We start from the raw sequence: 12,730 nt of genomic DNA, 5'->3' as shown, positions 1-12,730 counted from the left end.
CCCGCCCACCCTCACTTCCTGCGTCTTTCATTGGCTTTTAAAACTGAGAGGGCGGCCTCCTTGGGCGGACACCCGGCACGCAACTTTGTCTTACACGCCTCAGAGAGCAAGCGAATCTTGCCATTGGACAGCCTGCCCGTCCTTCTTCTTCATGTCCCTCCTTTCTCCCTCCCTCATTGGGCGGGGCAGCAGTGAAGGGGCGGGGCCGAGGCCGGGCTTGTGGCGCGCTGCTCCCTCCTCCTTACCCCCCCCCCTCCCTGTCCGGTCCGGGTTCGCTTGCCTCGTCAGCGTCCGCGTTTTTCCTGGCCCCCCCCAACCCCCCCGGACAGGACCCCCTTGAGCTCGTCCCTCAGCTGCCACCATGAGCGGTAAGGATGAGTCCACTCCACGCTTAGGGGTGGGAGGGGAGTGAGGGGGCGCGCGCGAGGGCCGACCGGGCGGTCCCCGCCGTGAGGGGGGGGCGGGCGGGAGGCGGCGGCGGCGGCCTTGGTCCCGCCCGGGGCGGAGGGAAGGGAGGGAGAAGGGGCAGTGGCGGGGCCTGCGAGAAAGAGGGGGATGGGCCGCCCGCCCCGGGGGAGGGGGCAGCGTGGCCTCGCCCGCCCCCTGCCCGCCCCGGCCACGGGGGACGGGCCTTACCCCCCACTAGTCGGCGGCCCGCCTGAGGCTCCTCCCGCCGGGGGCTGGAGCCGCGGGGGCGGCCCGAACAGTGCAGGCCCCGCCCGGGCCCACCCCCCTCCCGGGTCCGCCCTCTGGTCGCCGCCTGCCCCAAGGCCCTCCCCTCCCCCCGTAGATTTCCCCTCCCCCCCCACCGTCCCGCCCTTTCCACGCCCCTCACCCCGAAACCGCCCTTTCCCTCTAGGGCCCGCCCTCTGTCTTCCCCGAAAGCTCCAGATTCTTAACCTCTGGACCCCTTTAGCCCCTTTAGCAGTATTCACAAATGTTTCCTCACTCACACTTTTTGTTCTTTTTACCTTGCCCCTCTTCTATTGTTGCTTTTTACACTTGAATTTTCTTTCTCCATATCCTTTGACCCTAATTTTAGCAAGATTTCCATCCACCCACATGTTGTTTTTTGCCTTACCTATGTATCCTCCTTTTTTTCCCCCCGGGATACTTTTTTATATTTTGAACTCTTTGAGCATGTCCACTGCTCCTCATATTTCCTATACCCAAAGCACATTTTCAATGTTTTAGGAGTTTAATTTTGTGCAAGGGGGAATTGAGGCCCAGTTTTAGCATTACCCAGCCTAGTTTATGTTCTGTATGTCCTACAGCTGTCCCTTTTCCAAGCCACTTTTTTTTTTGTTTTTTACGTTAGTGATTTAAACCGTACTGATGTTTCTGTTTTATCATATCATTTTACCTTTTTTCTTTCTCCAACTTTAAGTTGTTTGTCTCTAATTTTTAGACCAAGATCACTCCATGGATGAAATGACAGCTGTGGTGAAGATTGAAAAAGGAGTTGGTGGAAATAATGGGGGCAATGGTAATGGTGGTGGTGCCTTTTCTCAGGCTCGAAGCAGCAGCACAGGCAGTAGCAGCAGTGGAGGAGGAGGAGGAGGGCAGGTAAGTGATAATCAGGACAGACTGGGGGACATGTTAAGAGAATGTAAGTTTTCCTGGATGATTACTGTTTCACAGAAACATTTTTAGGAAGGGGCTGAACCATTTTGTAGCTAGGGACACAGATGATTGGGAGATCCCCTCAGATGAGAATTTCAACAGTGTAGATGGGGCAACTTTTTGTTTCTGTTATTTTTCCCCATTCTTTGCACCTTTTGGCTGTTTATTTGTTTTATACTGCCCCCTGGGCTGGCAGCTGGGTGTCAGTGAACTAACTCCTTTCCTTTCCTATCCTTTCCTTTCCTTTCTTTTCTGGCCAGGAATCCCAGCCATCCCCTTTGGCTCTGCTGGCAGCAACTTGCAGCAGAATTGAGTCACCCAATGAAAACAGCAACAACTCCCAGGGCCCAAGCCAGTCAGGGGGCACAGGTGAGCTTGACCTCACAGCCACACAACTCTCACAGGGTGCCAATGGCTGGCAGATCATCTCTTCCTCCTCTGGGGCTACCCCTACCTCAAAGGAACAGAGTGGCAGCAGTACCAATGGCAGCAATGGCAGTGAGTCTTCCAAGAATCGCACAGTCTCTGGTGGGCAGTATGTTGTGGCTGCCACGTCCAACTTACAGAACCAGCAAGTCCTGACAGGATTACCTGGAGTGATGCCTAATATTCAGTATCAAGTAATCCCACAGTTCCAGACCGTTGATGGGCAACAGCTGCAATTCGCTGCCACTGGGGCCCAAGTGCAGCAGGATGGTTCTGGTCAAATACAGATCATACCAGGTGCAAACCAACAGATCATCACAAATCGAGGAAGTGGAGGCAACATCATTGCTGCTATGCCAAATCTACTCCAGCAGGCTGTCCCCCTTCAAGGCCTGGCTAATAATGTACTCTCAGGACAGACTCAGTATGTGACCAATGTACCAGTGGCCCTAAATGGGAATATCACCTTGCTACCTGTCAACAGCGTTTCTGCAGCTACCTTGACTCCTAGCTCTCAGGCAGTCACTATCAGCAGCTCTGGGTCCCAAGAGAGTGGTTCACAGCCTGCCACCTCAGGGACTGCCATCAGTTCTGCCAGTTTGGTATCATCACAAGCCAGTTCCAGCTCCTTTTTCACCAATGCCAATAGCTACTCAACAACTACTACCACCAGCAACATGGGAATTATGAACTTTACCACCAGCGGATCAGCAGGGACCAACTCTCAAGGGCAGACACCCCAGAGGGTCAGTGGGCTACAGGGGTCTGATGCTCTAAACATCCAACAGAACCAGACATCTGGAGGCTCTCTGCAAGCAAGTCAACAAAAAGAGGGAGAGCAGAACCAGCAGACACAGCAACAGCAGCAAATTCTTATCCAGCCTCAGCTTGTTCAAGGGGGACAGGCTCTCCAGGCCCTCCAAGCAGCACCATTGTCAGGGCAGACCTTTACAACTCAAGCTATCTCCCAGGAAACCCTCCAGAATCTCCAGCTTCAGGCTGTTCCAAACTCTGGCCCCATCATCATCCGGACACCAACAGTGGGGCCCAATGGACAGGTCAGTTGGCAGACTCTTCAGCTGCAGAATCTCCAAGTTCAGAACCCACAGGCCCAGACAATCACCTTGGCCCCAATGCAGGGCGTTTCCTTGGGGCAGACCAGCAGCAGCAATACCACCCTTACACCCATTGCCTCAGCTGCCTCCATCCCTACCGGCACAGTCACTGTGAATGCTGCTCAGCTCTCCTCCATGCCTGGCCTCCAGACCATTAACCTCAGTGCATTGGGTGCTTCAGGAATCCAGGTGCACCAGCTTCCAAGCCTGCCCTTGGCTATAGCAAATGCCCCAGGTAAGCCTCCAATCTTTTATATTAATTTCCAGAGCTAAATAGCATCTTAACTGCAACCGTTGGGTCTAAGGAAGGAAATAGACACTTTCGTGGGTAACAGTTTCTTGAGGGCAAGTTGATTAGAGAAATGGCAATGATTCTGTTTAAGTCATTTGGAACTGACTTAACGGAAACTTTTTTTCAGTTAATCTCATGAGAAAGGAGCACTTCTGGGCAGCATCCCTGGGGTCACTGTACTTCCAGTGCCTTTGGTGCTACAGAACAAGGGTCGGCAACTTTTTATGTAAAGGGCCAGATAGTAAATATTTTAGGGCTTGTGAGACATGTAGTATTCTTTTTGTTTTGTTTTGTTTTGTTTTTTTTTTTTTGCAACTTTTTAAAAACGTAAAACCATTCTTACCTCAAGGGCTTTATTTGGCGTACAAGCCCACCCCTTTGTAAGATAAGAATTGATTATAAACTTGACCTCTTTGTATGACAGTTACTAAATAATCAGATATTTCTTATGAGCTGTAAGTCTTAAGTGAGGGAAAAGTGACGTAGTGGATTCCGGAAGAATTTTTAATGAAATAAATTTCATGGTTAATTTTTAGTTAGCTAGAGTATCCTATTTTCTGAGCAAGCCGGTTAATTAAAGTTTAATTTTTTAAACTTCTGGTTACCTTAAAAGTGGAATCCGTCTGCCTCCCCTTACACTAATGTATATTTTCAGTAAGCTTGCTGGGTGGTTCTGGTACTTCCTAGATGAGAAAACCACTTCCTAGACTGCTTTGAAAGTAATGTATGGTTGAGAAGGGAGGGTAGAGAAAGGGAGCATGGCCTGGAATGGAGTGGGGAGGTGGAGTTCAGAGGAGTTAGGAATAAGGAGAGCATTGAAGGGAAAAAGAGTCCTTCGGGAAGAGGTATGTATTGGAATGTATGTTGAATCAGTTGACCACAATATTCAATTATTCATTTTGAACAGTGTTTCACTGTTGGTTAATTTGAAATTTGAAACGTGTCCATTTAAAAAAGTGAAAGTCTGTTTAGAATTTTGTCATTTTAAATTCTGTGGCAATAGAGCTAATCTTTAATAAAGTACAAGAAGATGATTCTATAGATTTTTGTATTCTGCCATGATATATAAAAATTATGATGGGAAATAGTTTAATGTCACCAAACTTCTAGTTCTGTTGGAATACATGTGGGTTTATGAATTGTTTAGAGTTCTCAGTTCATTTTTTTAAAAAGTTTTAAGTAATCTCTACACCCCACGTGGGGCTTGAACTCATGACTCTGAGACCAAGAGTTGAATGCTTTTCTGACTGATCAGCCAGGTGCCCCAAGTTCTCATTTCATTTATACTGGTTTTTACATTAAAGAGGATAATAAATAGATAACCATATTTCCTGTCTCCTGCAATTTTGGAAAATGGTGATGGGGGGGGGATCTGTTCAAGTTCCCTAACTTTTTTACATTCTTGAGGTCATGTTTAGAATGATGACATTTTGAGCCTTAAGATAACAATTTTCTTAATAAATTGGAGATCTTGGAATAGAAAGTTAGAGCTGGAAGGGGCCTAAGAAATCATCTAGTACAACTGCCTTATTTTCTAGAAGAGGATATTGAGGTATGAAGAAGCAGTTAAGTGGCCAGACTACAGCCAGAGCTAGGGCTTGTGGTTAGTTCTAGTCTAAGGCATTCCCTGTTAGTTTTAACTTAGGACATGAGAAATCTTTAGATCGTTAAAAATGTTTTAGAAAAGCTGTCTTTGCTTCTTTGAAATTTAATGTTCTAGAGTTGGCCAAGTGTTTTATAGGCTAAAAATTATGATAGTAGAAATGGGAAAAAGTTAATGAAAACGAAATTCAGCAGCCTGGAAAATTAGACACTTTGCTGGATAACCTTTACTAGCATGTTTGTTTTCTCTTTGCTCTTAGGTTGTTGTATCCAGCAGTTTTGCTCTTTGTCAAAGGAAGGCAAAACTGCGAGATTGTTCCAGTTAGTAATAATTTGGATCCTTGCAGTTTTTAAAAGGTTTATAACTTAGGCTCTGGAGAACAGTTATGAGGTACTCTCATTGCTAAATCATGCTCTGGGGAAGGCTGCCATTTAATATGTCATAGGATAGGGCTACCTAGCTATTATTGATGGTCTCTGAGCTCAAGAAAATGCATGCCTTTCTGTAAAGTAGCAGCAGCTTGACATTCACTAATGAAAGAATGAGCCTCTGAAAGGCCATTTTGTGAGAGTTGGGATTGGTTGCTTCATTAATAGTGGTTTCTGAAGAGAAAAGTTTCCTTCTTTCTGGTTAGTCTTCTGCAACATTTTTTTCCCCTTCAGTTGATCTAACTTTATCCTTAATGAAAGCTAATAAAATCGTTTCCTAGAAGCCTTAATGCTGTTCAGCAGTTGCCTGGCTGCTAAAAATGGCTCATTTTACCCCCTTACTGGTATATAGTGATTTTACTGGAAAAGCTCAATCTCTTGCCAGTATAATGTAGTAGAAAGAGCATTGAATGTGAAGTCCTGTTGTGAGGTATAGCTTGGTGGATAGATACATAGCATTCTACAAAATGAGACTTTATTACATGGTTGTGGAAGCCTGCAGCCTCCTTGGTGTTCACTTTGTTTACTTTTATTATTTTTAAAAATCATCTTTTAGAAATCATTTAAGCTCCCCTGTTGACTTTCACTGTTTATTTTTGTTTGCTGAATACACAGGCAAAAGCACAAACTTAGAACCAAAGTAAGCCAGCCATCTCAATATCCTGTGTTTTTTATGGCTCAGCCCCTGGTGGGTGGTAGTGAGGAAGGGACCACCCAGTAAACTAAGTTTAATTTCTAGACAGTGAAATGATCTATGGGCTCCGAGGGGTTTTTGTTGTTGTTTTGTTTTGTTTTAAGTTATCTGCAGCTTGTTTTGTTGTCTTTTAAATCAACACCCTTTCCTCTCATTTTGTAGTTACACTCTCACAGATCTTGTTTTTTTTTCCAGTTTAAAGCTTCAGGTTTTTTCTCAGACACTGCTATGTCCTGAAAACTCTTCTACCAGGTTGGGGGGTGGGGGTGCAGCTTTGAAAGACAGTTTGTATGACTTCGTGGGAGTTCTGCCTAATAAAGAGTTCAGGGCTGGTCTTTGGCAGGAGAATAGAACATATTTCCTTGATGGCTATAATTCACTCAGGCAAATTTCAGGCACTAAAAATAAAAATTTCACATCTGCTTGGTTTTATCGGGGTCAGGAAAATGTCTTCTCTTAGAAGTTAAGTTAAATGTGATACCAGAGTTAGTTTGCCAACAGTGTCGCTAAACTTGCGGTCAGATTGCTGAGACCTAATTTGTTAAAAAGTTGCATTTTAGACTAGGGTACCTGAACAATGTAAATGGGTTTAGCTGATTTGAATGTGTTTAGAATTATTCTAGGGCAAAAGATTAAATGAGATAATTTTCCTTTTTAAAATAATATACTTTATCAAATATAACATCACATGTTTCTGCATCGTTTGCCTTTTTTATCTAATGTTATATTTGTTTCTGAAGGTGATATTAGTGTTTTTAAGTGATTTCAATTTAAGTAGAAAAGGTCTCCTTTAAAATCTAGGTGCCTTCATTGATTTGAAAAGAATGAGAAGACAGTCCTCAGACCTTGTCAGTTGCTCCTATTTATTCATTCCAGTGGCTTTCTGTAAATGACGTCATTGTTAAATCACGTTGCATTGTGTAATGTGGCCATTTTAGTTCTTAATTAAATAACAAGAGCACAAGGGTGCCTAGTGTTTCAGAAAAGTTTAATATCTATTCTGTTCTCATATCTCCCTTTCCTTTTAACTGTTCCACTTTGTAAAGTAGCATTTAAATGTTGCCACTAATAATTTAGTTTTCCTCATTCCTTGCTTCTAATTGTTTTCTCTCCTTGAAAATGTTTTAAGATGTAAAATGAACATCTGTGGAAAAGCTCTATTACATAATGCTTTGTAAGTTATTTATCAGATGTCTAACCATTAATGGATAATATTAGTTGAACTTTTCTACTTTGATATTTATTGTTCTTCATATTTCCTACAGAAGGTGTGTCATAATAGTGCTATTCCTTTCTCTAACATTTAGCATTATTATTCGGGCTTGTGTGCCTAACCATTATTTTAAAGTGTATATGCCCTCATTATGATTATATTATTAATACCATGCTAGGTTTTAAGAATTGTTTCCCTTAGAAGACCCTGAAAAAGTTTCTGTAGAAAGATTTATTTTTTTATTTTTTATTTTTTAGAGTTGGTTGCAAATTTGAGCTGGAAGTTGAATTGTACTTTTGCTTCAGTGTTTTTAAAACTCTGAATAGCTTATGGAAACTGGGCAGTATTACTTGTTTGACAACTTTGGATGTGCCTTTCTAATTTACTGTAAATCGTCCTACCTCCGTGTCTATGTACAAAATAAATAATGACTTAACAATTTTGAAGGAGTTAAAATATAAAATCCCTATGTGAAGATAGAGATTTGACCGTTAAATGATGAGAGAACTAAATTAAAAATCTATACATCTCTGAAAATGTAAAAAATATTATTTTTATAGGAAAGCAAATGTTTGCTGCAAATAATCTAAAAAAGGTTAAATGCTATTAAGGTGGATCTTTTCATATTATTCAGTATGTTCTTCGTTGAATTTGACCTTTTTTGATAGATTAAAAATTACAGCTCTTTGCAAACAATACAATTAAGCCAGACTATCAATGGTAGTAGCAACTAAACTGAAGACTGTTAGAGCTGAAAACCCTCACCCCTTCCAGTACCCCCATTTTGACAGAATGTGGAGTAGTTTCAACGACTTGCCAGAGGTCACTGTAACAGATCTTTTGAATTCAGATCAGTATCTTTTTCCACTATACTACACTAGTATTTTTTTGTTTTAAGATTTTTATTTTTTAAATGTTTATTTTTGAGAGGGAGAGAGAAGAGAAAAGAGAGGGATGGAGGGGCAGAAAGAAGGGGACAGAGGATCCAAAGTGGGCTCAGTGCCGACAGCAGAGAGCTGGATTGGGTGAAGGGTTCAATCTCACCATCCGATGAGATCATGAGCTAAGCCAAAACCAAGAGTCTGACGCTTAATGGCCTGAGCCACCTAGGCACCCCAACAACAACTTCTTCGTAAACTTTTTGTTATGAATCATGATTTGTTGTAATCAGATTAATTTGAATTTAATTAAGCAAAATATAAATAATTAGTGATGTGATCAAAACATTAAGAAAGAAGGAGCAAGATGGCAAAAGAAAAATCAAAGACATCTCGTTACTTTGAAAACATGAAGGTCAGCTATATCATATAGAGATATGTGTGTAGAATGGTATTATCCCCACCCCCTTTTTCCTTTTTACAGTTAAAGAGATGCGATGTGTTTTCCCTGTTACCTTTCTTATTTTTTTTCCTGATATGCTTGAGACACTTTCATAGCAAACTTTATCTCCTTATTGTTCGTCATCTATTGTTTTCCATGTTATCAGGAAATTCCCTTTCAGTGCCTGCCTTCTCTACCCACCACATTTCTGATTTAAAAAAAAAAAAACTATCCTGACATACTTGTTGGGGATATAGTTTAACAACTCTTCGAGAGACTATATAGGCCCCAATTTTGTCCAGGCCTTACATAGACAATGTATAATATCTCTTATGGTCACTGGTGGTATCTGAAAAGTACTATGCCTAGAATTCTTTGGCAATTTCTTGCACTCATGTTTATTTTGTTTTAAAGAAGGTAAAAAGCTCTTAACTCTGAAAACTGTATTTGGAAATTTTCCATATTATCAAGAAATTTCTTTGGTTTGGCATTCTCTTAACAGATTATCTTGTTGGTATTATCATGTTTTGAATGGCTTCCTTGTTTAGCATTAAAGGCTGTTAAGAAATTCAGTAATACTCATGGTTAGGTTAACTTACATAGGCATTTACTGAACACCAGTATACTTAGTAATATAATTGCCCCCAGCAGACTTAAGAGTTAGATACAAAAAGTGTAGCAGTGAAAATGGATTCATGCTTTATTCATAGACAAATTTAGCAAAATTTATTGAATATTTACTGTGTGTCAAATGTGCTAGGCTCTCAGAATTCACTGAAACAAATGATGGTCCTTGGCTTTCATGGAGCTCCAATTATTGTTGTGCTATAGTTATCTACTCTTAGTGCACTCCAGAGGGGACAAGTTTTCACACAACGAATACTGACAGTTGCAGAAAATATATGAAACCATAGGGCCACACTATTTTGGAATTGGATTTATAGTTTTCTTTTACTGTGTTATATATTGTCAGGTATGTATGTATGTATATATGTATGTATGTATGTGTGTATTTATTTATTTATAGTATTTATTCATCTTAGAACAGGGGAGGGGCAGAGAGAGAGGGAGACACAGAATCCGAAGCAGGTTCCAGGCTCTGAGGTGTCAGCACCTTCATGTTTTCAAAGTAACGAGATGTCTTTGATTTTCTTTTGCCATCTTGTTCCTCCTTTCTTAAATTTACCATCTTAATCATCTTTAAATGAACAGTTCAATAGTGTTAATTAAGTATATTCACATTGCAGAAGATTTCCAGATCTTTTTTACCATACAAAACTGAAACTGTACCCATTAAACTCATTTCCCCTCCCCCGCCATTCCCTTGCAACCATTATTCTACTTTCTATAAATTTGACTACTTTAGACTACTAATTTGTCACATAAGTAGAATCATAGAGTACTTGTCTTTTTGTGGCTGGCTTATTTCACTTAGCACAATAACATCGAAGTTCATCTATATTGTAGCATATGACAGGATTTCCTTTGTATGGCTGAATAATATTCATTGTATGCATATACCACATTGTCTTTATCTGTTCATCTATCATGGACATTTGGGTTGCTTCTGCCTCTTGGCTTTTGGGAATAGTACTGCTGTGAACTTGGGTGTATAAATAATCTCTTTGAGATCCTGCTTTCAACTCTTTTGCATATATACCCAGATGTAGGATTGATGGATCATATGGTAATTCCATTTTTCATTTTTTGAAAAAATATGCTTACTTTGGTAACTTTGCTTTTACCTTCTATAAAGAAACTTTATTTTCATTTATTTAAAAAAATTGTTTTAATGTTTGTTTATTTTTGAGAGAAAGAGTGTGAGTAGGGGAGGAGCTGAGAGAGAGGGAGACACAGAATCTGAAGCAGGTTCCACGCTCTGAGCTATCGGCACAGAGCCTGATGTGGGGCTCGAACTCATGAGCCGTGAGATCATGACCTGAGCTGAAGTCGGGTGCTCAACTGACTGAGCCACCCAGGTGCCCCTCTATAAAGAAACTTTAAAAAAAAAAAAAGAAAAAAAAACCCTCACATTTTTGTGCTATGTTTATAGTCAGAACTACATTTTTAACTTTTCTGAGTACTTTTCTCATAAGATTATTTCCAAATTTCCTAACCTAATGGAGCAAGATCATTAATATATACATAATAGTTATTATCCAGCTGCTTTTAGGTTACTTAAATCTCGGATGTTTGTAAAGTAAGATGCTTAAAATGGAACTCAAGGGCTGAGATTTGAGACAGGAATTATTGCTGGTTTGGATTGTATAAGAAAAATTGTCATGATATACAATGTGAGCATGCTTTTAATGATAAATCATTCTTAGGTAACTGGTAATTGCTTACCTCCTTATTTTAATTACTTTCGCATAAAATGCCACAAAAAGTAAAGATGGCTTGTTGCTGGCAAACATTTCCCTTTATGGAAATAATTCTATGATTCCCCCACCCCGCAGCCACAGAAAACTGTTGTCCCAGACAATTGGATATTCTCATCTCTAGCTTATATACTTATTTAGGAAACTGCAGCTTGGCCAGACATCTTGGTGTAATGGTAATTAATCTTTTAGTCAAATGCCTGGTGGGAGCTGTCTTAATAAAAGCTCTAACATATCATCAAATTGTATTACTTTTACCTGCAATATGAAGCAAACTCAGATGCATCCAGATTTAAATTACTCGTGGTTCTTTGATTTACTTCTGAAAACGTTCTGACAACTAATTGGTTTATTTTTTTTTTAATGTTTTATTTATTTTTGAGACAGAGACAGAGTGTGAGCAGGGGAGGGGCAGAGAGAGGGGGAGACACAAAATCTGAAGCAGGCTCCAGGCTCTGAGCTGTCAGCACAGAGCCCGACGCGGGGCTCAAACTCACGGACTGGGAGATCATGACCTGAGCTGAAGTCGGACACTTAACCGACTGAGCCACCCAGGCGCCCCTTTGTTTAATTCTTAAAATGTTACTTCAGTAACTAAAATGGAGGTATTGAAAAATATGATATATACTATATTACCAAGGTGTGTCTTACCATAAAAATTTAAGAAATAAACATTTCAACTTAAATAGGCGCATGTTGAAAACATGGGTGGCTCAGTCGATCAAGCAGCTGTCTCTTTTTTTTCTCTGTAATGTTTGTTTATTTTTTAACTTGTTTATTTTTGAGAGAGTGCGAGTGGGGGAGGGGCAGAGAGGGGGATGGAAGATCTGAAGCAGGCTCTGTGCTGACTGCAGTGAGCCCAATGTGGAGTTGAACTCATGAATGGAACCATGAGATGACAACCTGAGCTGAAGTCAGAGGCTCAACTGAGCTACCCAGCACCCCCCCCATGGATGTTTATTTTTGAGAGAGAGAGAGAGAGAGAAGAGAGGGAGGGAGGGAGGAGGAGGGGCAGAGAGAGAGGGACAGGGAATCTGAAGTGAGCTTCATGTTGATAGAGAGCCGGATGTGGGGCATGGCCAACTCTTGATTCCTGCTCTGATCATGATTTCCAGTTCATGGGATCGAGCTCTGAGTTGGTCTCTGTGCTGACAGCATGGTGCCTGCTTGGGATTCTCCCTCTGTCTCTCTGCCCCTCCCCCACTCATTTTCTCTCTCTCTCTCTCTCTCTCTCTCTCTCTCTCTCTCAAATTTAAAAAGTAAAAAACATAGGGATGGAAAATTGTGTAAAAAAATTTTATACTCCATGGACTATTCAGTTTTAAAGTTTATATGTTTATTTTGAGAGAGAGAGAACACGTGCACAGGAGGGGCAGAGAGAGAGGGAGAGAGAGAATCCCAAGTAGGTCATGTACTGCTTTGCTAGCCCGACTTGGGTTGGAACCCATGAACAGTGAGATCATGACCTGAGCCAAAATCAGGAGTCAGACATTCAACCCACTGAGCCACCCAGGTGTGCCCCTCCTAATTACATTCTTTTCTTCTCTTCTCTTCTCTTTTCTTTCTTTCTTTCTTTCTTTCTTTCTTTCTTTCTTTCTTTCTTTCTTTCTTTCTTTCTTTCTTTCTTTCTTTCTTTCT

General features: G+C 41.3%; 1 protein-coding gene across 1 annotated transcript in view; it reads left to right on the top strand.

The window, feature by feature from the left end:
- Window positions 1–260: 260 nt before the first annotated feature.
- The window catches only part of SP1 (Sp1 transcription factor), a 38,800-nt gene continuing 26,330 nt past the window's right edge, over window positions 261–12,730 (top strand). Inside the window, exons 1-3 of the mRNA XM_040487983.1 lie at window positions 261–368; window positions 1,409–1,566; window positions 1,884–3,399. Coding sequence (XP_040343917.1) covers window positions 362–368; window positions 1,409–1,566; window positions 1,884–3,399 — 1,681 coding nt within the window. The 5' untranslated portion in view covers window positions 261–361. The remainder of the gene's footprint in view (window positions 369–1,408; window positions 1,567–1,883; window positions 3,400–12,730) is intronic.

The sequence above is a fragment of the Herpailurus yagouaroundi genome, unplaced genomic scaffold (assembly GCF_014898765.1).
Source record: "Herpailurus yagouaroundi ecotype Mexico unplaced genomic scaffold, PumYag 166, whole genome shotgun sequence".
Classification (NCBI taxonomy): Eukaryota; Metazoa; Chordata; class Mammalia; order Carnivora; family Felidae; genus Herpailurus; species Herpailurus yagouaroundi.
The sequence above is the reverse complement of the archived record's forward strand: the minus strand, read 5'-3'. Positions and strand labels throughout refer to the sequence as shown.